General features: G+C 45.1%; 1 protein-coding gene across 2 annotated transcripts in view; it reads left to right on the top strand.

Moving 5' to 3' along the window:
- LOC146834593 (calcium-activated chloride channel regulator 1-like) overlaps positions 1-25682 on the top strand; it is a 332515-nt gene that overhangs the window by 292028 nt on the left and 14805 nt on the right. For both annotated transcript variants that reach the window (XM_085602046.1, XM_085602047.1), the window contains exon 12: positions 9094-9264. In XM_085602046.1, the coding sequence (XP_085458172.1) occupies positions 9094-9264 (171 nt within the window). The remainder of the gene's footprint in view (positions 1-9093; positions 9265-25682) is intronic.

The raw sequence follows: 25682 nt of genomic DNA, 5'->3' as shown, positions 1-25682 counted from the left end.
TACTTCCACGCTGACTTCACGTGCACTCCTCCCACGATCCAAGAAGGCCGTTAAGATCTTTAACTTTAACTGTCGATCTTTAGCCAGACACCATGCTGACATCTATGATTTATTGGAGGACTCCTCCCCGGAAGTGCTCTTTCTCACCGAAACGTGGCTTTCGGATGAGATAACTGTGGAACCTGTCCTGGCGCTTCCCGCAGGATATAGCATCCTTACTCTTAACAGGGTGACCAGAGGAGGGGGCATTGGGGTGATTTTTAAATCGGTCTACCCTTACACGTTTACCAGGCAAACTATACCTGGTAGTGAATGCGCCCTCTTCAAGGCTACATTCAGCCCTAGCTATACCATGTCAGGGCTCTTGATCTATAGGCCCCCTGGGCTAGCCACAGTTTTTAAGGCTGCACTCGTAGAGGCAGTCAGCGCGCTAGTAATTAATACTGCCAACTTCACAGTCACCAGGGATCTGAACATCCATTTAGAGAAATCTGATGACCCCGATGTGGCAAATTTTATGGCAGATATGGCAGCTTGCCAACTAATACAACTGGTGTCAGGCCCTACCCACATAGCTGGCCATTTGCTGGACCCAGTTTTTACCAATATACCTTCACTTACAGCTCTTGCCCCCATGCCCATGGGATGGTCCGACCATTATTTGGTCCCTATGTCCCTTCAGGAGATATCTCCCTTACAGCTCGGACCAGAAATCCTCGCTCAAATGCCCCTGGCATAAGCTTAACTGGGATTCTTTCCAGGCCCGACTGTCTACAACATGTCCTAGCCTCCCTAACGACCCTGATGAGGCATATGGGATCCTTACAGACTGGATCAGTCGGCCACTGGATGGACTCATTCCTGAGAAATTGTCCCTGAATCGTAAAACTCGATCTAAGCCATGGTACAATAGCGAGCTGGCCGATCTGCGTAAAGAACGCAAAAGGCTGGAATGTATTTGGAGAAGGGATTTTAACATCAAGGCGAAAGATAACTATCATGTGGCAGTCAAAAGCTATCATAAGGCCATTCAATTGGCAAGCGCAACATTCTATGCCGACCTAATCTGCAACAGCGATAACCCGGCAAAGTGCATATTCACGATACTCTCCAGCTTCAAACCACAGCAGACCAACGTAGGGCAGAAAATACAGTCCACTGAGCAATGTGAGGACCTTGCCTCCTTTTTTAATAGGAAGGTAGATAACATCTATAGGTCCTTCCCTGCCATAGTTATCACCCCTCCAGTGGTAGGGTGTGATCAACCTACCAATACCTTGGAGTCCCTTGCACCCATTTCCACAGACCAACTGCAAGCACTCTGTAGGAAAATTAAATCTGGCTCACTGGCGGATCCCCTTAAACCGGAGCAATTCAGAAGGGTGCTGCCTACGATTTTGCCCTCCTTGAAACAAGTAATTAATATGTCGCTCTCCACCGCTATTGTGCCCAAGGCGTGGAAACATGCCAAAGTACTACCTTTATTAGGCCTGGGCTAAAATTCCGTTCCGGTCGCGGAAATTGCGATATTTTGACATTTTCGCGTTCCGCGGAGAGCGCGAAAATGTCAAAATTTCCGCATTCCGCAGCTTAGCGATAATTTGTTTCTTGCTCGCGCTGTAAAATAATTCATTCTCGCGTGCGCGCGATCGCCTTACCTGAATCCCCGCGTTCGCCGACAAGTTTTCCTGATCCGGTCGCGTTCTCCATGAGATGTTGGATTGTTGGTAGCCATTTGCGCTGTCTCGCGACAGTTCGCGCCCGCAGTGACATCATTTGTCGCGCGAGCACGTCTTTCTTCTCGCGATCATGCACTGCGAGACAACTGAAAAGAAGATGGCCGTGCCCGCGAGCAACCACATGGGTAAGTTGGTGAGCCGCGACCATGCAGAAAATACCGCGAACGGGCGGGAAAAAAACTTCCGCATCTTCGCGATATTTCCGCATGTTTGCGGAGATTTTTAACATTTTCACGATAATTTGCGAAAGTGAATTTCGCAAATTCCGCCCACCCCTAACCTTTATTCTAAAAAACTTTGTTGGACCCGACTAAGCCGGAAAATTATCGCCCCATCTCACTACTCCCGTGGGTAGCTAAGATTATGGAGGCGCATGTTAATTCACTCCTCTCAGACTTCCTGACCGAGAACGGCACGCTGGACCCCTCCCAGAATGGTTTTCGACCTGGTCACAGCATAGAGTCTGCTCTCTTGGCCATGACAGAACATCTCTGATCTGCTTTAGACGCTGGGCAAACATCTGCGCTGATCCTGCTGGATCTCAGCGCTGCGTTTGACACAGTGTCCCATGCCATTCTGCTACAACGCTTGGAGGAGGCGGGGATTATCGGCTCGGCCTTGAAGTGGTTCACCTCGTTCCTTAGTGAGAGGTCATGTAGGGTTTCTGTCCCCTCTTTTGCCTCAGGCATTCACCCCATCAAACAAGGTGTTCCACAGGGTTCCTCCCTCAGACCCCTTTTATTCAATCTCTATGTCCAACCACTGGCCGCGGTGGCTAGAAACAGGGGACTGACCATGGTCTTCTACGCCGACGACACTCAGCTGGTGGTAGCACTCTTTAGCGACACCAAGAGGGATGCCCTGAAATTTCGGTGCGACCTGAGTGGATGACCGCTATCTGCCTCCAGCTGAACGCCAGTAAATCAGAGGTGTTGTTGGTGGGAAAGGACCATGGGCTTTGGAGTAAGCTTTGGTGGCCAGAAAACCTGGGAGTGCCCCTCCTCCTTAGCAAGTTGTCAAAAACCTGAGGGTATGGTTAGACTCATGGCTCAGCTATCAAGTCCAAACTAAAAAGGTAGCAGGGACGTGTTTTGGGCTCTTGCGGGGGCTTAGACCCCTATTGCAGTTTTTTGACCCCCCGACGCACCAGACTATTATCCAGGCAGCTATAATGTCCAGATTGGATTATGCCTGTTCCCTGTATTTAGTGGCAAATAAGGCCGAGATTGCTCGGCTACAACGGGTTCAGAACGCAGCGGCCAGATCACTGATTGGCTTGCGCAGGTCCTGCCCGGTGTCACCCACAATCCACCGGCTTCACTGGTTGCCGGTGGCCAGGAGAATTGAATTTAAGGCCCTTTTTATTACTTTTGTAGCCCTTAAATTCAACACTCCTGGTATTCTGGCCAACCTGGTTACTCCCTGTGTTCTGACACGCCAGCTCCGGTCACTTGGACAGCACTTGGTGAGGGTGCCTAGGTTCCAGAGAGTGCGGGCAGGAGGCCGTTCCTTCCGCAGCAGGGCAGCCCTCCTTTGGAACTCACTGCCCACTCACATTCAAAGCCATACTAACTATTTGACGTTCAGGAAGGCCATAAAAACACACTTTTTTCCCAGCGTGTAGCTCCAGTCTCCCTCTGTGTTAGTCGCCTTGCTGACAGTGCCGGCACGCTCCTTTGCTCGGGCAGCTGTTGCGCTATACAAATGGCAGTAACATAACATAACATAAAGACATTCTTGGATTTGAAGCCTTATCAACACCAACTGGCTGTACGACAGAACCACGCATGCCTTTACAACACATCAATTACCACACAAATCTTTACCAAGCATATGCCGTTCCCACGCATGCCTTTCACACATTATATATTCTTATCTTGTTGTAAACAAATGCGTGGTAAAGGCATTCTCGTGGTAAAGGCGTGTGTGATAAAGGCATGCATGGTAAAGGCATAATTGTGATAAAGGCATGTGTGGTAAAGGCATGCATGTTAACGGCTTTTGTGTGGTAATGGATGCATGGTAAAGGTATTGCATGGTTCCAACCACATGATAAATTATGTTTCCCACACTAACTATATTGGAAAAGAGAGGGCCTGATATAAAGTTCTGCAGAGGGGTACTATGTCAGAAACATCATGGATATCCTGTTTGCAGTATTACAGTGCCATTGGAAAGAAACACTTTTAATATGATGGACAGGAGATCTGTCACATTTGTGACAGAGTGACCTATCTGCCAAACTCTAAATCTGGCCCTAAGTCTCTAAACCTCAAGATGCAAAAAGTTCTAAGATTGAATATTCAATATTACTTTTCAAACCTCAATCTCCACCTTCATCCCCTTTTACACTTGGATATTCCTTCATTTGTTCATGTTTATTCATTGTGCGCTGCACCATCAGCTCTACACTCACTATAAAAAAAAGAGTTGTAAATATGGATATAAATATTGTATATAAATCTGCTGTACATATAAATTCAGATTATTTATCTGCTTGTTTTCTTCTAGTTTGTGGGTGCCAGCTGTGAGAAAATGTTCCTTTTTTTCATGGTCACATCCATGTTTTGCTGAATTTTATTTCTGATTTGTAGACTCCCACATTGCAACACTGTCCAATGTATCTGCTCTGAACCGTAAAACATGTCACAATTGCAAATCCCTTATTGACATATCTAACTCTCCTGTAAGGCCATAGTTTATGATGTAGAAACTACACTTATGGCAAGAAAGTTAAATGTCATATATTGACTGCAGCACTTATTGTGCCATCCACTGGTGACAAGAGAAATGGCTTCAGGCTTTTCAATGCAGCTGAATGCTGCAGCTTAAATCTGCATTCTGGTCTGTCAAAATAACACTTTTAACAAGTGAAGACTTTGCTTTCAAATATTAAGTCAACCCCATGTAGACCTTGTAGCGTACCTGAAGGGCTGGACGTGCCCCCACTTGTACCCAGGGCAAAGAAGTGGACTCCAACTGACAGCTGGCTGATCTCCATTGTAGGTACATGTAAATCACATGCTGCAAGAGGCCTTTTAAAGTAAAGACCACTTGACCAGTTACAACTGGACCTGGACTGAACCCTGATCGTGGACGAAAAGTATATGTCCCACAATGACTTAGACAGAGCCTTTCCTGACAAAAAAAACAACTTCAGCGGCACCTCATTCAGCTGTTATCCAGCTTTTGAGACTTTGGAGAATACAACTGCAACCTTGAACTTGTGTAGGAATTCCATTTCAGATACTAAGCCAGAAGGTAAATCTTTGATTCCTGACAAACCCGCTTGGTTTATCTGACCCGCGGTTGACCTGAAATCATACGTAGGTCTCGATCAAAAATGAACAGTGACTAATGATTTGTGTTTAATTTTTCAAGGTGCTTCTTCTTCTTAACATTCTGGTGTCATTTTGTTTATCCCATGTTTATCTATTTATATAAATTGAAGTAAGATTTAATTGTGTTTTATTGTGTTATGCTTTTGTCCTTTTCACTCTTTTGGTACTTCTAAATGCTTTACGTAGTTTCTTTAAGCTAATCCTTTTTTCTCTGTTCCATAGCTATCAGGAGATATGCACAGGTTTAAATTACTGAAACCTTGGACTGGACCTAACAATTTAGTGAATGTATTGTTTTTATTGGACTACAATCCACCTCAGAATTTTAATTTACAATCCGACTTTATCAGAAATCAAGATTTTAAATTAGGATTCCAAAGACTCCAAACATGAGCCAGTTACTGTTTACCATTTGGAAATTACATTTATAAAATATAATAAGGTTTTTCCAATATTATCCTATGGGAGAGGTAGGGCCTTGCAGTCGTGAAAAATTAATGTAAGAGTTTTTCACTACCTGGACATGTAAAACGTAAAGGTACATGTCCAACTTTTTAAATAGACTGCATCCTGCCATTGGGGCTATCCAGGGCTTACCTTATAGGTGACTCATATGTATTAAAAAGTAAGGGTTGGGCCTGGCAAAATGGTTGTTTTGTGAGGTCGAAATGGCAGATTAAACTGCACAAACACACTTTGCAATGTCAGGCCTGAGACAGGTTTAAAGGCTGCATAAGTGGGTAGCACAGTCAGAACTGCAGACCCTCTAGTAGCATTTAATTTAAAGGCCCTTGACACATGTATTGCTATATTACTAGTGACTTAAAAGTATATTAAATATGCCAAATGGGTACAAACCAATCTAACATGTTTTAAGGAGAGAGCACAAGCACTTTAGCGGTGGTTAGCAGTGGCCAACAAAAACGAATTCAGCAAAAAGTGGAGTGCAAAAGCAAAACATCTGGGGATGGCCCTGCAGAAAGGGCTAAGTCCAAAAAGGGCTAATTATTCAGGTTAATTTACTCAAATACCTTCACATGGTATATATGCATGCTTTAGCCTAACATAAGATGCCCCTGGGTAGCCATGCGCTATATAAAAACCTATTTCATTCATTTCATTTGATGGTACCTGACAGAATACAAAGACGAACATTCTTGCAAAAGGTGCCAGATGTCAAAAACATTAGGGAATAGAATTCTGAACTCGCCTAAAGACAATCTAATTGACATAATTAGGAGTAGATTAATTTTCCCAGTAAAAAGCATACAGCCAAACTCTCAAATCAGAGCTTGAACGAAAGGGTCTAAATTCACATAGGTTTTGCTAAAAAGTCAGACATCTACTTCATCATAGAAAAGTTTCCTTTCTGACTTTTCAGAATTTATGAAAATTCTTTCAAGTGCACTCCTATTGATGTGTGTATACTGCTGAGTAGACTGCTTTCTGGAAAACCATTGCAATGCACATGTGCACATCTTTCATTTTACCGTTGAGTAAGTGCTTCACCTGCCCCACCCTGGAAAGCCATTAAATTTTGCCAGCATTATTTGTAAGTGATTCCAGGGTGTGGAAAACCTACAAAAGGTTTCTCAATACATAAACACACGCACATTTATTTGTGGGTGTTCACAGCATTTTGTATGGCAACTTCCTGTAACAAATTGTTCCTCCTACATTGTGAGTAAAGATATACTCCGGATAATCAATACTACTGGCAGATTGTCAGTAGTGACACCCTTCATTCCAAACCGAAATGGGAAATATACTCATGAGTAGCTAACTTATTTTGTACACCGAAGTTCAAAGTGGATCTGTAATAAAGTTTGTGAGTGAGTTCGCGAGAAAATAATTTGATACTTTAAGTAGTAAAACTAGCAGTAGCAAAAGTGAGTTCAACATTCTCTGAGAGGAAAGAATGCGAGTTTAATCAGAAACCTCACGCCAGAAGAGCCCAGTTTCTGAAGGAAACGTTTGTCATTCAGAAGTCGATTGTCTCAGACATTGCCTTGATTTTGTCTAACATTAATGAGACACAGGTAAATCGTGTTACAGTACCAGCTGCTTGAAAGGCAGCAATCCCGTGCTGGAGGGGGTTGCTGCCTTTGATTACAACTGGCTAAAAACAATACACAATCTGAGAAACATTGTAGACCCATCTGATATTCAACTACATTGGCATGTTCAACAGCTGTTCTCATTCAGAAAAATCTCAACACTTTTAAGGGATGTGACCAAGAGTGTCCAGACAAGTCCAAAGTGCAGTGCTGAGCTCCAATTTGAAAGATCAAGGTTTAAAGATTATTTTGTCACATGGGTCTGACCTCTATTTCAAATTGTCTAGATTTTATTTGCAGCCTGGATTAGCTGAAGAGCTCAACTTCCACCTGAAAGATAATTTCATCAGAAAAACATATAAGTATGGGTGAGCGTAACTACCATAATTCTCTTTAGAGTAGTTGCTGGTAATTGCCTCAAAGTAAGTTACTCGTAATCATGCGTAATTGTCAGAAGGTTAATCCAGCACTTGGCACTATTTCCTTAGTGCAAAATCCACCCTCACGTCCAAAATGGGTCAGAAGATGCATTTTGCGCTAAGAAAATAGTACTAAATACTACAGGACACGAACCACAGTAGCCAGCAGTCACTGCTCTCTCTTAGGGGTACATTGACAATGAAATGGCGCAGCGCAGTGCCGCAAGCAAATCTGCTGCACCAAGCTGCATCATTTCAAAAGAGAAGGGATGCGCTGTATAAACATGAATGCGATGCATCCCTGTGCTCACCCGTGCGCCAGTGCAAAAAAGCTGCCTAGCGCCAACATAGGCACTCTTTCACCATGGTGCAAGGGTGCCTGCATTGCAGGGATAATTGTTTAAGTGCAGGAAGGGGGCCCCTTCCTGCACATAAACAATCATTAATGGCGATTTGCTCCTTCTATGTGTGCAGCAGAATGCAGCACACATAGAAAGAGCAAAATATTATTAGAAATGAAAGTATTTCTCCTCGTTGCGCCACTCTAACGCCTCCTTTTAAATGGTGTGAGTTTGCCACAGCCAGTCAATGATGAATTTTATATTGGGATGTGGAATAATGTGTGGCAGTGTCCTACCAAGGGGAGAGCGGGGTGGGCGTCCATTCCGGGCGGAACGAGTTTTAGGGGCTCTTGCCTGCAGCCAACGCAGGGCGGCAAACGCTCGCCAGCACCCCACCCTTGTATGCAGCAAATGCCGGGACAGCCACCGGCGGCAAAAGTCTATCTGTGCCACTGATGTGTGGGCAGATTACGGCATGTTATTCACAATTCCTGGGACTTTTTCCTATCGCATATTCCATCTGCTGAAAACTGTTAAATTCTTTGTTATTCCACGACTGGTAAGAATTATTTTTAAGTTTGAAAAAAAAATATTTTATTAAATATCAAAGACAATGAATACAGTACATCTCTTTTAGTATAAACAGAACAAAGGCAATAAATATTGGAAACAAATGAAAGAAAGAGAGGGGGAGAGAATGAAACAGAAAAAGGGGGAGGGACAAAAATATCAAATGATATAATATAGTTTATACAGTTTAAGTATAGCAATTGACATATAAGAAATCCTCTAATAAAAACCATATATTATAATCAAGAAAAAGATCTCCATATACAAAAAAATTAACCATAATAACATCAAGGAGGTTTGGGAACTGGTAAGAATTATAATCATGAGGGGTGATATTTCCACAGAATAACATGCTGAAACACCACTCCACACAAACAGGGCCCTAAACATTCTCAGTGGAAGCAAGAAGTGCATTTGGCATGCCAAGTGTTAACTGAATCTCATTTCTCAGTTTATCTGAGCAACGAAGGATGGACTTGAATCCTATAGTGCACCCTGGTCTTTTAATTTCTGACCAGCGCTAGGGATTCTTTTCCTAAGCACCGAATAGAAGGTGAAATCGTAATAAAACTCTAGTAATGACTGTTTTGACTAATCTTGTTTATTTTTTTTTCTTTCTCGCAAAGGTGCTGACATTGCAAGACATGATGGTATCTATTCAAAGTATTTCACATCCTTCAGTGGGAATGGGCGGTACAGCTTAAAAGTGCGTGTTCAAGGGAAGGAAAAAGTTGCAAGACTTGGATTTAGAAGGCTAGCAAATCATGCATTGTACGTTCCTGGATATGTGGAAAATGGTAAGATCAGGTTCTTTTGATACTGAAGCTTTACCGGGTAGGCAATATTTGTGCTTGCTTTCTTTCTTTCTCACATTGCCATTCACTCCGTTATCTGCCTCTCCCTAGTTCTCAGGACGCCATCACGCTGCAGCTCTAGTAATAATCCCACCTTTAATGTTCTCCTATGCAGGCCATTAATTCTTTAATATAAAAAAAAATCAGTTTAAAGAGTTCACATTGATTTTTTACGAGCCTCTGGAGTGGCTTTAATATTATCCTAATACAACAAAAACGTTTAGGCTCCTTTGCCAGTTTTAATACGTTTCTTACATATTTTCCATATGTTCTGAAAAATAAAAGGCTATTTTGCCGTGCTTTCAAATAAATTAGGTTATATTTGGAAACAGCCGCTACTTTCTGTGATATGTTAATCATGTAACTATTGCAATCAGTCAAATACATCACTACAATGTCCGAATTAAACTAACATTTCCTTTGTCCAGTAACAATTTTGGGCCAGTGGGAGTAGTTCCTACTTAATGCTAATCGTTTTTAAGAATTAATATATTTATCTAAATATTTACGAGGTTTTATTTAGGGGTTTTTCAACAACTGTCTACCGCCAGGGGTTTGCATTGCTCAGGACCAAATAAGGCCGAAATATGCGGCGATGTTTGCGAATTCATTTATCTCCCATACTGATTCGAGCAGCTCGTTATGTTTTTTAATTTGCACTAGGCTCATTCAGTCTTCTCTGTAGTCTGCGTTTCAATGAAAGGGATGAACCCAGCTGGCATCAACTTTTTTCATATGTTTTTTAACAGAAAGTCAAAGTAGGTGTTAAATAGGTGATGGACCTGACATCCTTGGTGTGGTTTTCCCCCCACCTTTGTGGCCTTCAGTCTGCATTTTTTGCTGACTTTGTTTTTGCTGGCGTTAGGACGCTGCAACCTTTACTGGTGCTAAAGTGCTTGTGCGCTCTCCTTTAAACGTGGAAACATTGGCTTATGCCCAAATGGCCAACTTAGTTTACTCGTAAGTCATGAGTAAAGTAGAACTACCTGTGTGCAGGGTCTGTAAGGTATATGTTACTAGTGGACCTGCAGCACTGATTGGGCCACCCTCTTAAGTAGCCCATTAAACTTGTCTCAGGCCTGCTATTGCGCCCTAGGTTCAATTTTAAGCTGTCATTTCGACCTGGCAAACTAAACCTTTTGCCAGGCCTAAACCTTCCTTTTTAATACATATAAGTCACCCTTAGGGTAAGCCTATTGGGCAGGGTGCAGTGTATTTAAAAAGTTGGACATGTACTTTTATATGTCTTGGTAATGAAAATCTCTAACATTTATTATTCATTACTGCAGCAAGGCCTACCTGCCCATAGGATAACATTGGGTTACCTTATTACATTTAATAAGTGATGACTTTTAATTGGGAGTAGGTAGGTAGCTAGTGTTTGGTGTCTATGGGTCTAGTTGTTAATAGCCCTCTTTAATGATAAAGTTGGAATTTTAGTCACAGTTCTGAAATGCCACTTTTTAAAAGTTGGCATTTCCTTTTCTTACCGTTTTCTGTTTGCAAAGTGAGTAAGTGTAGCCAGCAACTGTTCCTATTAGAAAAGAGAAAGAGGCGGCTGTAAGACAGTGCCCTCTTTTTGCATGGTTGCTACCACTTTTTGCCAAACCGCTGCTGTACTTTGAGTGTGCCCTGGGTTCCTGCCAAACAGGTACTCAGGACCTATGTTCTTTCCCTAAACTGTATTAAAACAAAACCCAGTTGGCACTCTTGGGCCACAGGTCAGTCCATTTTAAATGGTACCACAGATACCAAGGGCACTGTGTCCAGGGAAGGCTCTAAGGGCTGCAACACTTATTGCGCCACCCTCAGAAGCCCTGTAGCTTTACACACACACGGTCTTTGCAGGTTGCGTGTTTTGGTGCAGAACAAAGTGAAGAGTCAACATGACACACATCCCTGTGTGCCACACCTACAACCCACTGTCCTGGCATAGGTCAGCCACCCCTGCAGCTGGGTGCACTATACCAGTGGTGAGGGTACAGGTGCATGAGCCCTGTACCCCTACAGTGTCTATGTCAATTCTTAGATATTGTAAGTGCAGTAATGCCACAAACAGTATATGGTGCTGGGAGTTTGTCATTAAAAACTCTACAGCACCATATTGGTTTTACAGAAAACTGGGAAGTTTGGTATCAAACTTCTCAGCACATTAACCAGTATCCAGGCTGAGTGGTTGCTCACCTGCTGCTACCACCAGACATGTTTCTGGACCCCTGAATCGAGAGCCTGCTGCTCTCGGGGGTCTGAAACAATGCACATCCTGGGATGAGGTGCCAAGCCTCCTCCCCCAGGATCGTCAGGGTCCACAAAGGGGAAACTTCAAAGGCTTGCTGGCTTTGTGAGCTACCCCAGCCCTTTGCTGCTTCCAGCAACTGGCTCCCACTGGTTCTGGCCCCCACTTTGGGTGAGAGAATTGGCTGGAAAACCAAGTGAGGAAGGGAGTTTTGCCCACCTTTTCCAACCCCACCCCTTAGGTGGGGGAGGCCAGGTGAAGCACAACTCTCAGTCACCAACATCTTGCTGATGGGGGGACCAAGCCAACCTGAGTGAGGCATATGCCCCCCCACCCTAAGGAAGGGACCGTTGGTCCCAAACTTTACCTACCTGTAACGCCCCTAAATCCAGTATTTAGAGGCCGCCTCGAACCTTGCCTCCTCACACAAGAATTGACAAGAAGAAGAGCAGAAGAAGGACCGAAGAAGCCATGCTGAAACTAAGAAGATGAGGACACCCACTGACTTGGCTCCAGCCCTACCGGCCTGGCCCTAGCTCGAACCTGCTCCAGCGATATCCCGTTGTGTCCTGCAGCCAGCAGCTCCAAGAAACCCAAGGACCTGCCCTGCCTTCCAAGCCAAAGACTTTGTCTCCTGTGAGCACTGGATTTGCTCACCCACAGACTCAGGCCCCAGCCAAAACCATTAGCCTGCACCACTGTGCACCCAACGCCCATGGCCCGAGTTTGAGTGGCCCAACACCATGATGATGTACCCCCGGTGATCCTGACCTGAGATCTGGTGATCTCTGACCTGCCTCGAATCTCCCAGCGAAGCCTGCAGCCTCTTTCTCGAGGATCCCCCTAACCGCGACCGGAGCTGGTAAGAAAACCGGATGCCTAAAGACACCCCTGCACCCGACGTCCCAGGGCCTTGGGTGGCCCAACCAACAGTGTCCCAGCATCTCCAGGCATCCCAACTTACCTCTCCAACTGGTGGTCACCTCCAGAAGATCTTCATCCCCAAGCCTGAGGTCTTTGTTGCAACCGGAGAATCGCAATTGAAAACAACTAGGCAACCAACGCCAAAACAGCACCCTGCACCCAGCTGCCCCTGTGCCACTGCAGGTGTACTTTGGGTGCTAACTCGCATCCCTCTTTGCCATGAGCCTACCACCAGGAGCTTTGCTCCCACAACCTTGTGGCCTGCTGGTTAGCAGCCACCAACCGGAGGCCTTGCATCCCCATTGGATGACTTTGGGACTCAGCCCTCTGCACCCAGCCTGCCCAGTGCTCCTGAGGGTGTTTGAAGAGTGCATCCTTGACCCAGAGGGAACCCTGGTTCTAACCCCAGAATACCAACTCCCACAATCAAGTAATTACCTGCAAACCGTTAACTTCATTTTTCTCCATAGGAATACATTAGCTATTTTTCCTTGAATATTGTTCTAAGCGTGGAGTTGGTTTGTATGAAAACTTGAAAAACTGCAAATATCTAAAAACTGCTTTGCTTACCTTTTCTCCAGGAAACGTCCCAGTGTGATATTTAGGCATGTCACACTGAGTAGAAAAAGTAACTTAGAAAGTGTTGGGACTCCTTTGGGCTGATGTGCGCATTCGTGAGTGCCTATTTATATGTTATATGGCCTGTTGCTATGGTTAGGCTGCCATGTCATCCTCCTACCTTTGATCCCGAAGATGGTACCCCCTTCCCGGGTTTTGAGGATCTGCTGAGCATGGAAATAGAAATGGGCCTTCACCTTTCTGAAACTATGGAGGCCATCTTGGAGTGGGCATTCATTTTACCTATACTCAAACTCTTGGTCCCTGCTGTGTTTGCCGAATATCACATAGTGGGCGATGACTATCTCCTTGTGGCTGAATGCAAATTGCTTGCCTGAACTGCCATTTAAAGTGGGAAATCCACCCCTGGGACTGCCCTCCATCCAACACGGTCCAGCCTTCGGTCTCTTAGCATTTGATAATCTGGCCCTCAAGAGACTAATCTACCCAAAGGATCCTGAGGAGCACCGCTAGCAACTGCGATGCAAGCCCCCTTCTGCTCTCCTTGCTGAATTCCTCCGTCACACCCAGACCCCTACCCTGGTCGCTTGGAGTATTCATGCCTTCTATGATGGGGGCAGACATCAGCCCAGACGCCTGTTTACCTGCACCTCCTTTGTGCGGAAACAAGGCCTGTGATAACATGGAGCCTATTCCTTTGAACCGCTTCTCTCCCAACCTGGAACCCACTGGACATAACACCTTCTGAATCAGATATCCACCGAACCTATAGAAAAATGCGGTAAAAAACTTCAAACATAGACTACTTAAAACACATCAGGAAACCCTTATCTCAGACCCCTACTTCTGTACCAGAAAGGGTGTTACCATAAATGACCTCCTCCCCCACACTAAACGGCATGCTCAATGGCGGAAGGCCTTCTACTCTCTACTCAATATCTTCACTTCCCTGAAAATGCCACATGGCCTTAGATTGATAGTGGCGCCCTCCTCGGATTTCAGAGCTGATGCCACCATCTCGCTCTCCAAAAGTGGAACCATCCTTATACAAGCCTCAGACCGCAATCTAGTGTTAGTTGACCAACGTTTCCCCACCATCATGAATACAGTAGTTAACGCCAATTCCGCCCCCTCGGAAGGGTGGGACAGTGGTCCCCCAGCCCTCGCAATCTCTATCTCTGACCTCTCCTACTTCTCCACCTCTCCACCCCAGCCCTCGCAATATCTATCACCTACCTCTCCACCCCCATCCTCGGATCCCACATCGTCGAAAGGCCCCCTTCTAACTACCCCTACTCTTAATAACAACTCACCTGCCACACATGCAATGTGCGAACAGAGACAGCACAGTCATCACGCTAATCTGCCTGTTACCTCCTCTGCATTAATAGCAAGCCCTAACTCCACTAATGACATTGCTTAGATCACCTCCTCGATTCTCGCCAAGACACCTTCCTATAGTCCAACACATAACGTCATCAGCTCCCACCGGCCTCCGGGGGTCACTCTATGTCGGTCCCCTCCTCCCCTATCTTAACAATCTCTCCGTGCTTGCAACTCCATTGCCATGAACCCCTTCCATCGGGGCACGGTCAGTCGCCATCAGTCCTATCTTCTACCAATATCACTAGCTCGCTCCCCTATCCTACCCATCCTTCCGAGTGTGCAGCCCCATCTTCCAGAATTTCTTCCCTCAGGGCACATTCAGTCGCCATCCGCCCCACTTTCTCCGGAACTCCCTTGCTCTCACCAGCTCCATGGTCCCTGGGACCAACCCTCCCAATCCCATCCTCACACCTCACTGGAAGGCCGTCTAAGTGAGATAGCACTCTGCTTACAACAACTTAAGACAGAGGTTCGCAGTCTACTACATATCACGTAGGCTTTGTCATCTCACTCCAGACTAAGCTGCTACATGAAGAAAAATCACCATCTTTGCTCGCTTCCAGATTGCGTGTGTACCAGGCCACCCTCCGCTCACTATACTCGGTGGTCACCTTCTCACGTCACCCACACACCTCATAGGTGGTCCACCATTCCGCTCCCTAATGACCCTGCTCGCCCCTCCATATGTAGAGCCTCCCTCTCTGCTACTGATACTCATTCTCTCCTACATTCCTATGCTCCAGCACATCCCCCCACCATAGCAAACATGCAACAAATTGAATCCATCCCCAATGACCCCTTCAGGGAACCTAGGTCAAACACCAGAACCTTAAATGTGAACAACCTCACAAGAGTCACCACCACTCCGCAGGCACTAACTGACACCAACATAAGTCTCAAATGCGTGCTTCTAAATTGTAGATCGGTGACTAAGCACGCTGCGGAAATTGCCGACCTCACCCTGGCTCAGGATCTTGACCTTATAATGCTAACGGAAACCTGGCTAAATGACTGAGCTGCCCCCATCTTGGACCTTTTAATACCTCCCAATTATGATATAATTAGGTCGGACAGATGCAGTGGTCAAGGTGGAGGCATAGCATGTTTACATCATAGCAATCTTACAGTGAAAGTACTATAGATTGACCCCCTGCCATCCTGTGAATACCTATGCATTGAAGTGTCTGGTGGCAATAATCACTCCTGCAAACTGCACACGTTTTACTCTTACCACCACCCCTGCGACAACTTTCCTTCTCAGAAGTGGTCATGGACATTATCTCGGCCAATGTAGACTTCCATGGCACTCAGATCTTCCTGGGAGATTTCAACCTCCACTGGAACAATGTAAATGATGTTGTGGTCAATAGCCTTAAATCCTTCCTACTTGACCTCAACCTAACACAAATATTCTACAGCCCCACTCACAGCAAGGGAGCTACCTTTGATCTTATTATTGGTAAGCCCAACTCCATCCTCCTGGACTCGATCCTCCCATGTGATTGGACAGACCATTACTGCATTTCCTCCTGCATTCTTCATTCGGTAAGAACATGTAAAGCCCAGCCTAAGAACCCAAAACAGCTGAAAAGATGCCTACGGAACATTAACCTGCAAGATCTGACTGTTCTCTGCGAGAACATCCTGCCCCCCCCCTCCGAGTATGTCTGATGTTCACGACCTTACGGCCCACTATAACCACGCAATGCTGAACGTACTAGACTCGGTTGCACCTGTGCAGCTTAAAAGAATGTCCTCTAAACGCTCCAAACCTTGGTTTCCAGATAGTCTGAATTCCGAAAAAAGAAACTTAAGGCTTGCTGAAAGGCAGTCCTATCCCTCCCATGAGCATCTCTACCACCTGAGATCCCAGAGAAGCATTTATAATAAATGCATCAGATGCTCGAAGGCCACCTTTTTCAGAACTCAACTAGACCAAGCAATTAAACATCCCAAAAAATTGTTTGAACTCATCAAGTCCCAAGCCAATAGTCATCCAAACCCCGAGTCTCTGGGTCAAGGGACACTGCCTAATTGTGAAGAATTTGCTGACTTCTTCACTGCTAAGTCTAGTAAGATCGAAACTGAATTATGATCTGCCAGGACCACCTGTCGATTAGGCCACGGACCTCCTTCTGTTAATTAGGCGTGGCTATCTCTGACCCTGTTCATCCCGACCCCCCTAAAAACAATGCATCCTGGAGTCTGTTCCAAACTCTGGATGAGTACACTATACGCAAAACACTGTAGACTCTAAAACCTTCCAATCATTATATTGACCCTCTGCCATCGAACTTCTTCCCGGAAGTGAGATCCTCCTTACGAACATTGTGGACTAAGATTATCAATGCATCACTTCAGCAAGGGGATATTCCCGACTGCCTAAAATTGGGGCAAGTTGCCCCGATCTTAAAGAAACCAAGAGCTGATCTCACTGACCTACAGAACTTTCGCCCAATCTCCAACATCCCCACCCTGGCAAAGCTCCTAGATAAATGTGTGCTGGCCCAACTCTGCAACCACATCGACCATTTCCAACTCCTGGACCAATGCCAATCTGGTTTCCGCCCGGACATTAGCACAGAGTCGGCTCTAACACATATTGTCGATGACGCGCTAAGAATGCTGGACCACAATGAGTCGTGTCTACTGATCCTTCTCGACCTCTCGTCAGCATTTGATACTGTCAAACACGATAACCTAATTGACCACCTGGAACACAGTTGTCTGGGCCGGTGCTTCACTGGTTCTCTTCGTTCCTCCTGAATAGATCTCAAACCTTCAAGATGAACTTATCCTTGTCCCAGCCTGCACCGGTTACGCTGGGGGCTCCACGAGGTTCAGCACTCTCTCCCACACTCTTTAACTTGTTCATGGAGCCTCTAACAGAAATTCTGTAATCATTCAGCATTCACTATCATATGTATGCTGATGACACCCAACTTTATTTGAAGATCGCCTCCCCTGACTACATTCAGTCCCTCAATTCAGTCCTGCTGGAAACACAAAGCTGGCTGACATGGAACCACCTGAAGCTAAATGCTCTAAAAACAGAATTCCTCCTAATCTCACCCCACAAGCAATCCCCGGTCATGAAACAATGGCTGAATCAGCTTACTGCTCTCAATTGTAGACCTCACCTTGTGGACTTGGCATCCTCGCTTGGTATTATATTAGACAATAGTCTGAACATGCAAAAGCACATCAGCTCTCTCACCAAAGGAGCGAATTTCCAACTCCGCATCTTAAGGAAGCTCAAACCCTTTCTCTCCCTGCCCAAGACCTAAAGATTGCAGTGCAAGCATTAGTGATCGCAAAGCTGGACTATGGCAGTGCAACACTCTGTGGCTTGCCCAGAGGGAAACCGGCTCCTCTTAGGGTGGCCCTCAATTTTGCTGCTAGGATCAGCTAAAAAATGGATGTATGTCATTACAACGCACACTTTTACAACGCATGCACTTACAACACATTTTTTACAACGCAACATCCACTACAACGCATTCCATTACATAGCATGACACTACAACGCATTTTTAAAAACTACCTTTACAACGCATTCCATTACATCGCATACTACCTTTACAACGCATACCATTACAACGCATAATATTACATTGCATTTAAGGTAAGTATTGGATAGTATAGGGGTAAAAATTACTATTCTAACTCCAGGGGGTGCAACAGTAGGGTAAGTGTTGGATTGCGTTGTAATGTTATGCGTTGTAAAGGTAGTATGCAATGTAATGGAATGCGTTGTAAAGGTAGTTTTTAAACATGCGTTGTAGTGTCATGCTATGTAATGGAATGCGTTGTAGTGGATGTTGCGTTGTAAAAATTTCGTTGTAAGTGTAGTGCGTTGTAATAGTTTTGTTGTAAAGGTTGTTCACCCTAAAAAATACAACCACATCTCTCCGACCTGCTGGCCCTGAAGTGTCTCCCATATGAAGCTCGGATACAGTTGAAAATTGCATGCGTGGCACACAAAGCCATCCACTTCAAGACCCCGCTGTACCTCACCCAGAAATTGGAGCTCTCATGTGGTACAAGAGCCTCCAGAAGTGCCAGCACCCTTTTACTCAAACCACAAAAATTCAAGAAAAAAAAGACTTACAATCGAACCTTCTCAGGCATGGCGCTGAGGATCTGGAACTCTCTCCCCCCTAAAATCAGGGTGATCCCTTCCACTGTCCGCTTCAAAATGGAAGTTAAAGGACTCTTGATGAAGAAATATTTGCCTCAGTCCGCCTTCCCCACTTGACCTGGGGTCCATAGCTGCTGTTTGTAGCCCAGAGGCCTTGGTGGCGTGATTGCTGGACATTTTTTTAAAATGTTGTACTTTTTGCTTTGTTGACTGTATGTTTACCTATACCCTCCTTGCTGCATAATCTGTAAAGCGCTCTGATACCCTCGGTGGTCATGTTCACGCTATATAAAACTTTAGAAATAAATAATAATTCCCAAAGTAACGTACAAAGTAATCTGTAAAGTAACTGAAAAGTGATTTAGAAACATTGACTTACCTGTAATTTAATCACCTGCATTTGAACCTGCATTTATTTCAATTACCTGCACCAGGCTTGCCTTGGTTCTAGAAATACAATAACGTAATAATATTTTTGATACAAACAAATTGGTTTGAGTTCAGTCTTTGAGTGTGTGACATCATTTGCTGTGTGAGTGTGTACAGCAAATGCTTAACACTACCCTCTGATAAAGCCTTACTGCTCGCCCATACTACCACAAATAGAGAGTAAGGTGCTATCTACTTTACCTCTGCCTAGCTTTGGGGTTCCACTTGACTCTGTGCACCCTATACCTCATTTTGGTGTAGTATATACAGAGCCAGCTTCCTACAGCTGATTTTCATATTGCTGGCCAATGTCAATAGTTTAATAGTGAGCAAAACTGTAATGGACTGGCATGTGGTTCAGGGTAACTACCAAGGATTAAGAACAATTACAGCATTCCACACATCACTTCTTTGTTACATCTGTGTCAGATGCTAATGTCACTGCTGTACCTGAAGCTGTTTTGAAGTAGTTACAGTTGTTTTGGTGGTGGCTGTAGTCACTCCTGCTATGGTTACTGTTCTTGCTGCTGTTGTTCCTGTTGTGTCTCCTACTGTGGTATAAGCAATTGTTTATGCTCTTTTCGCTGCTATGGTTACAGATGCTAGCAATTATGTTGTTTTTGCTCTGGTTTGTTAAGCTGTGGTCACTGCTCTAATCTTTGCTTTGATGGCATATGCAATCATTGCTGTGTCTGAAGTTGTGTTTGTCCCTGTGTTCATAACTTTAATTTTTGATGTTGTTCTTGCCGTTTGACAGCAGTGGTCTCTGCAATGGTTAAACCTGGTGGTTACTGCTATGGTCCATGTTATGTTGGCAGCTGGAGAACTACCTGTGTTTTGCTGGTATCTGTGGTGGCTCATGTGCTTGCTTGCAGCTGTTAGTGATGCTATTATAACAGCTGCTATTGCCTTTGTTGTGTCAACTGTTGTGGAAGCTACTGAGAATGAGAATAACTAATACCAAGGACTTGCAAGGCATAAACCCTGAAATGTATATTGGCAAAAGCAGTGTTCATAGCTGACCAACCGTATATGAAAATGTACCAGTCAGAAAAAAACATTGCAAACCAACTCAAAAACTCAAATAAACCGTGAGTGGTTGTACTCAACAATTCAATAATTGTTGGTAATGCCATTATTATATTGCCAGTCTACTCCCTCCACATGTGTTTCCTTGAAATGCATTATTTTCATAGTTATAAATTATTTTTTCCAGTATTGATGCAAATGACTGATGTGATTTAAATGGCAGAGCTATTGAATTGCTTTCCACACATATATTATTTTTCAAACTCATTTTAGATCATGGATATCACAGTGCGGCCAATTCACTAAGGGCCGGATGTACGATGATTAGGAATAGCGATTTCATAATTTCGATTCCCTGCAAATAGCAACTTGGAAATTGCTATTTCTAATGTATGAAACTCTTTTGAGTTTCATTAGTGATTCCTAGTGGGTCGCAAATAGACCTACCTCATATGCATTAATGAGGTAGGTCGCAATTTGTGACCCGATGGGATTCACTTCAATCACAGGGGTGGTGGCCTGCTGGGGTCAGCAGACCACCATGTCTGTGATTGCTTTTGAATAAAACAACATTTAAAGAAAAAAAATACAGCCTGTTTTCCTTACATAAAAAAAAATGCAGCCCATTCTACTTTGAGGAAAAAGGATGTGTTTAAAAAAGAAATGAAACTTTGAAGTTTAATTTTTTAAGAGTAGGCAGTGGTCTGTGGGACCACTGCCTGCCATCAAAATATATTTTTTCAACATTCAACATTTGCAAATGGGTTAAAACCGCTTTTAGAATGGTGGTAAAGTATTATCACTTTGCAACCAGAATTTGGTTGCAAAACAGTAATACATACCATACCAATTCGGTATTTGGAAGGGACCCCCAAAACACAAACATTCTAAATACTGAATAACAAATGCAAATTGCAATTCGATAACAATTTGCCGGATAGGATTTTGTACATCATTTTTCCAGTCAAAAATGGTCTGCTTTAGGGATTCGGGCCGTTTGCGACTGGAAAAATGCTTTGTACATCAGGAATTTGCCTCCACAAAATCTGAAATATTCATGAAAATGTAACCCTCATCTGTAGAATTTTATTTTAATTGCAGTGCCTAAGGTTTTTCTCAGAAGCCTGTCACTAGTGCTGTACAATACTGGGTTAGTTGAATACTAATGATGACTAGTCTTGATTCCATCTCATGCCTCTTTCTTTGGTAATCATACAATTTGTGTCTTATTAGTTCATTCCTGAAGGGTCTCTTTTCTTCACTGATTTCTTTCTTCCTCTGTTTGGAAAAAGTAAACATCAAGGATTTATAAAAAATAGCAAGTGCTCAACTTAACCAAACAAAATTTAAGGTGTTACTGTACTAAATGGCATATTTATCGAAAGTTTGTGCAACACAGTTGTTAGACCTGTCAGCCCTAGGGTGGTCTACCCTTTTTATTTTTTTTGCCCTTGTTGCCTCATTTTTGCCACCGTCTTTTTGTTGGCCCTAGGTCTCTGGGCTCCTTGCCACTGCTAAACAGTGCTGAGGTGCAGGTGCTCTCTCCTAACAACATGGCTGCCACAGGCCCCTGCTACTGCGGAGTGGCCATTGCATACACATACTAGTGGTTAGGAGCAGTCTGGGACATTCTGATACAGTATCTTTTTCCATCCCGCCTTTTTGTCCCATAGACTATTATGTGGAAGCTCCTGGAACCTTCCAGCCCTGGGAGGGATTATGCTTTGCCGCCTTTGCAGGATGGTCATCTGACATGGGGGTATAAGAGGAAAGGAGGGAAACATGACTAGTCAGTTGGGGCACCACTGGACCTGGGGGAACCACTTCCGGTGCATAGGCGGTTGGGCCTAGGGGAGAAACCTACACTACTGGGACTGACTGAGTCTAGGCCCTGCTGTACCCAAGTTAAATAAGGGACTCTGCCTGCCTGCTGATCTTGCCTGGTGAGGGGGCAACCCAGGGGACCATCTCCAGTGTGCTGCTGGGGCCCACCCTGCCTCGGATGCCTGCCAACTCAACCCCCTTCTTCCCCCACTAGGCCTGCCAGGGGAAACTGCCATCTACTTTCCCCCTCAGATAAGTGCTGACCTGGACTGTCTCTGTGGGCCCTACAGAATTGCAGGTAATGCGCTGTGCCCCCCAAGCGCTATGCTGCCAGACCTGGGCCCCTGAAGAAGAAGCTGACTGTGATCCAGCGCTATGCCTACCTAGCGCTGTGCTGCCGGAACTGTGCCCTGGGAAATACGTGCCTGCTGTTGAGCGCTGATCTGTCGCTGTGTTTCCCCCTGTATGCGCTCCTCTGCCTCAAGCGCTGTGTCAGCTCATAGCACTATGTCATTCTAGACACCTCGAACTGCTGGGCCCCTGCGTGTGGTGACCTACCCATACCCTTGACACCGTGCGCTGCCAACCCAAATCACCGCCGCCGCCCGGGTACCTATGATCTAGCGCTGTATTAGTGGAAGCGCTAACTGCCCGCCGTCAACGCCGCGGCCTGGAACCTGCATACTAGCGCTGTGCCGCTGGGCGCGCTCACCTACTGAAATCCACCGCCGTGGCCCCAGCGCCTATTGCCCCCCACCGCTGCGGCCCCCGAAGCCTGGGAGGACCGCCGCAGTCGCGAGGAAGGCCGCGCTAGGCCCGAAGGGTGACATCGGCTGCACCACGCGGCAGGCGCGGCCTCTGGGAGCTGCCCCTTGATTGGCTCCTGCCGCCCGGCCTCCAGAACGCGGGCCAAGTCTACTCCTGGAAGGCCCGGAGCCCCTGGAGAACATCGGCTCCGATGAAAGCGGGAGCCCCCGACCTCACCCCAGGCCGGGACAGGGCCGCCCGGCCTACGGAGGCCCGCGTTATTCAGGTAACCCCCCCTGGGGGAGGGCAGTAACCATAGGAGAAAGCGGGGATGCCGGAGAGCCTTGGGAGATCAGTGAGGCAGCCCCGTAACCGCCCCTCCCCTCCCCTCAGAGGGCTGCAACCGGGCCCTGCAGGCCCCTCTGAACCCTTATCGTAGAGCGGTGGGGCTGGGCCCGAGACTATACCAAGTGTGTATGACTAGCCCGGTGAATTGGGCCGTATTCTCAAAAGGTTGCGCCCATAATGCCCCAATTATCAAGAATCTTGTAGCCCGGGGCCTGAAGTCGTAGAGAAGAGTTGATGCCTGTTTTGGGCCGCAATGAATTTGGTCACCTGGGGGAATTAATTGCTATCCTGAGGTTTAATAATCCAGTGATGTGAATGAATGGATTGTTACACTAGGATGCACTGCTTCATTCAACTGAGTGGACTAGTTGTTGCCCTGCGAGGTTCTGTTTAGCCTCGTGAATGCATTGACTGCTAATTTGAAATTACCTTCATTATCCCTGAAATGAATTGTTGCGCCAAGACTTGCCCTAGATAAAAGATCTTGTTTTAATAAGCAACTTGGTGTGGTGTCCTTCATTGTGTGCGCGTCATTGAGTCCATGTGGGTGAGTGCTGCACAACTGCTTTACACATTGCCTTTGGGTGCCTTTCTACCTTGCGCCAAGCTACCACGTCGGAATTGGTGACCCCAGTTCTAACAACAGGTCACCAAGAAAAGTTGATACGATGCGTTGCGCAAATGGGAGAGCCCTGAAAAGCACCATATCCAGATATGGCGCTCTTCAGCTCTCTCCCTTCACGGACGCACTGGAGGATACCTAATGCCAATGCAGGCACCCTTGCACCATTGTCAACTGTGCCTGTATTACAAGCAGGATTGTTTTTGTGCAGGAAGGAAACCTTCCTGCACAAAAACAATTCAAAGAGGCATTTTCCTGAATGCATCACGTATAGAAAAAGGAAATAATGAGGAGAAGAAAATGATTTTTCTACTTCTTATGCCTTTTTGTTTGTACGCGTACCCAGAGGCATAGCTTTGGTGCGGCGGGACGGTATGACACCCCCAAAAAAATGAATATTTGGCGTGTTATTTGGGTCTAGGGGCCCTGAGTCTGGCCTGTTATTTTTGTGGCGGTTTTTTCTCATCTGAGCCATGAATGAAAAGCAAAACAGTTGCCTTTTATGTAAATCCGAGAGAGAGAGAGAGAGAAAGAGAGAGAGAGAGAGAGAGAGAGAGAGAAAGAGAGAGAGAGAGAGGGAGAAAGGGCCAGAGATACCCATTTGGTGGTTGAATTCCAAAAAGTTAAAACGGGTAAACTGGAATCGATACCGGCTTCCCCGCTTGCCCAAATTGTGTTATCCTAGGCACATATTTATTTTGACAGAGCTTCCTTTTTCTTTATTATTGCATATGAGCACACTTAAATACAGGAGTTCAGGTTGTCTCCTACATAAGCTCCTCTTATATTTGATAGACTGTAAAGTTGCTCCATTTATACTAAGAAAATAGCCCACCTTTAGCATTTACATGACCAATGATTTGCCTCTTAGCTTAATAATGGCATTGTTGCTGGGGGTGAGCCACAACTGTTTCTAAAAACTATAACTTTTAATAAATGTCTGTCTATGCAGTGATATAATCTGATCTACTGAGATGAAACACGTCTTCATGTTAAAGAAATACACTTTTTTAATTTGAATTAATTGTATCATATTTTTACATTATGTAGCATGATACATATGCCAAATTTTTTCATGGCTCTGCTCGTGCAAAGACTCTCAGAGCCAAGCCATACTCGTGACTCGACTCTGGCTTGGTTCGCCCTATTGATTTACCAGCACACAATCCTCAATTTGTGTCTTAGGCTTAGTACATGGGGAAGTCAGTCACTTGATAAAATGATTTGTAAAAGGCAAGGACTAGAACACGGAGCCCTGCCTACATGTACCGATGTGACAACACTACCATCAAGGCTTCTAGTAGCAGAGACAAAGAAGATTGTGTGTCATGAAAATGCATTTAAAATACGTGATCCCAAGCCAGGGACTCTAGGCCATTGAGTTGTGTGTGACCTTAGACATGAGTTTTGAGGGAAATCTATGAGGCCCAGTTGGGACTGGCAGGGACATAGCTTCAGCTGGGGTGTATGGGCTGTAGCACCCCTCAAATGCATTCTTGGTTTGGAGTGGGATCTGTATTGGTTTTGCTTGTTGTTCTCATTTCAGTAAGAGGTTTTAACATGTTATATTTATGGATTGGGAACTTCAATGTGTATAGTGATCAGTTTATTAAAAAAAGTAGACATCTCACCATTAGAAATTCTCCTAGGATAGTTGACAGTTTACTACTTTTTGAAATTTACAAACATTCGAAGTAGTAGGTTTGGAAAGCTGTGCCTATCTCAAGTTTCCAGGCACTCTACCGGCAATCAAACACCCTAAAGACGATGAGATGAATGCTTGCAAACAGTCTAACCAGTGACAATGGTATGGGGTAGCATTTCAACCCAAAAAATGTTCTCCCCTGTGCCACTCTAGACAGAGGCGTTAGAACCTAATGCAAATTATTACCAACCCTGTTCCTCGTGGAAACAGTCCAACCCGAACCTTGGTCATCTCACCCCTCTATCCTGCAAATCGTTTACTTTTTATTTGGGAAATTTGAGATTCACACCCCCCGAATCTCACTGAGTAAGCTACACCCCTGGGCATACTAATTTCACCCAATTACAGCTTTATAAATGTTAGTAAATCTGGATTTGTGTGAAATCCATTG

The sequence above is a fragment of the Triturus cristatus genome, chromosome 4_2 (genome assembly GCF_964204655.1).
Source record: "Triturus cristatus chromosome 4_2, aTriCri1.1, whole genome shotgun sequence".
Lineage (NCBI taxonomy): Eukaryota > Metazoa > Chordata > Amphibia > Caudata > Salamandridae > Triturus > Triturus cristatus.
This window is presented reverse-complemented; position numbering and strand designations above follow the sequence as displayed.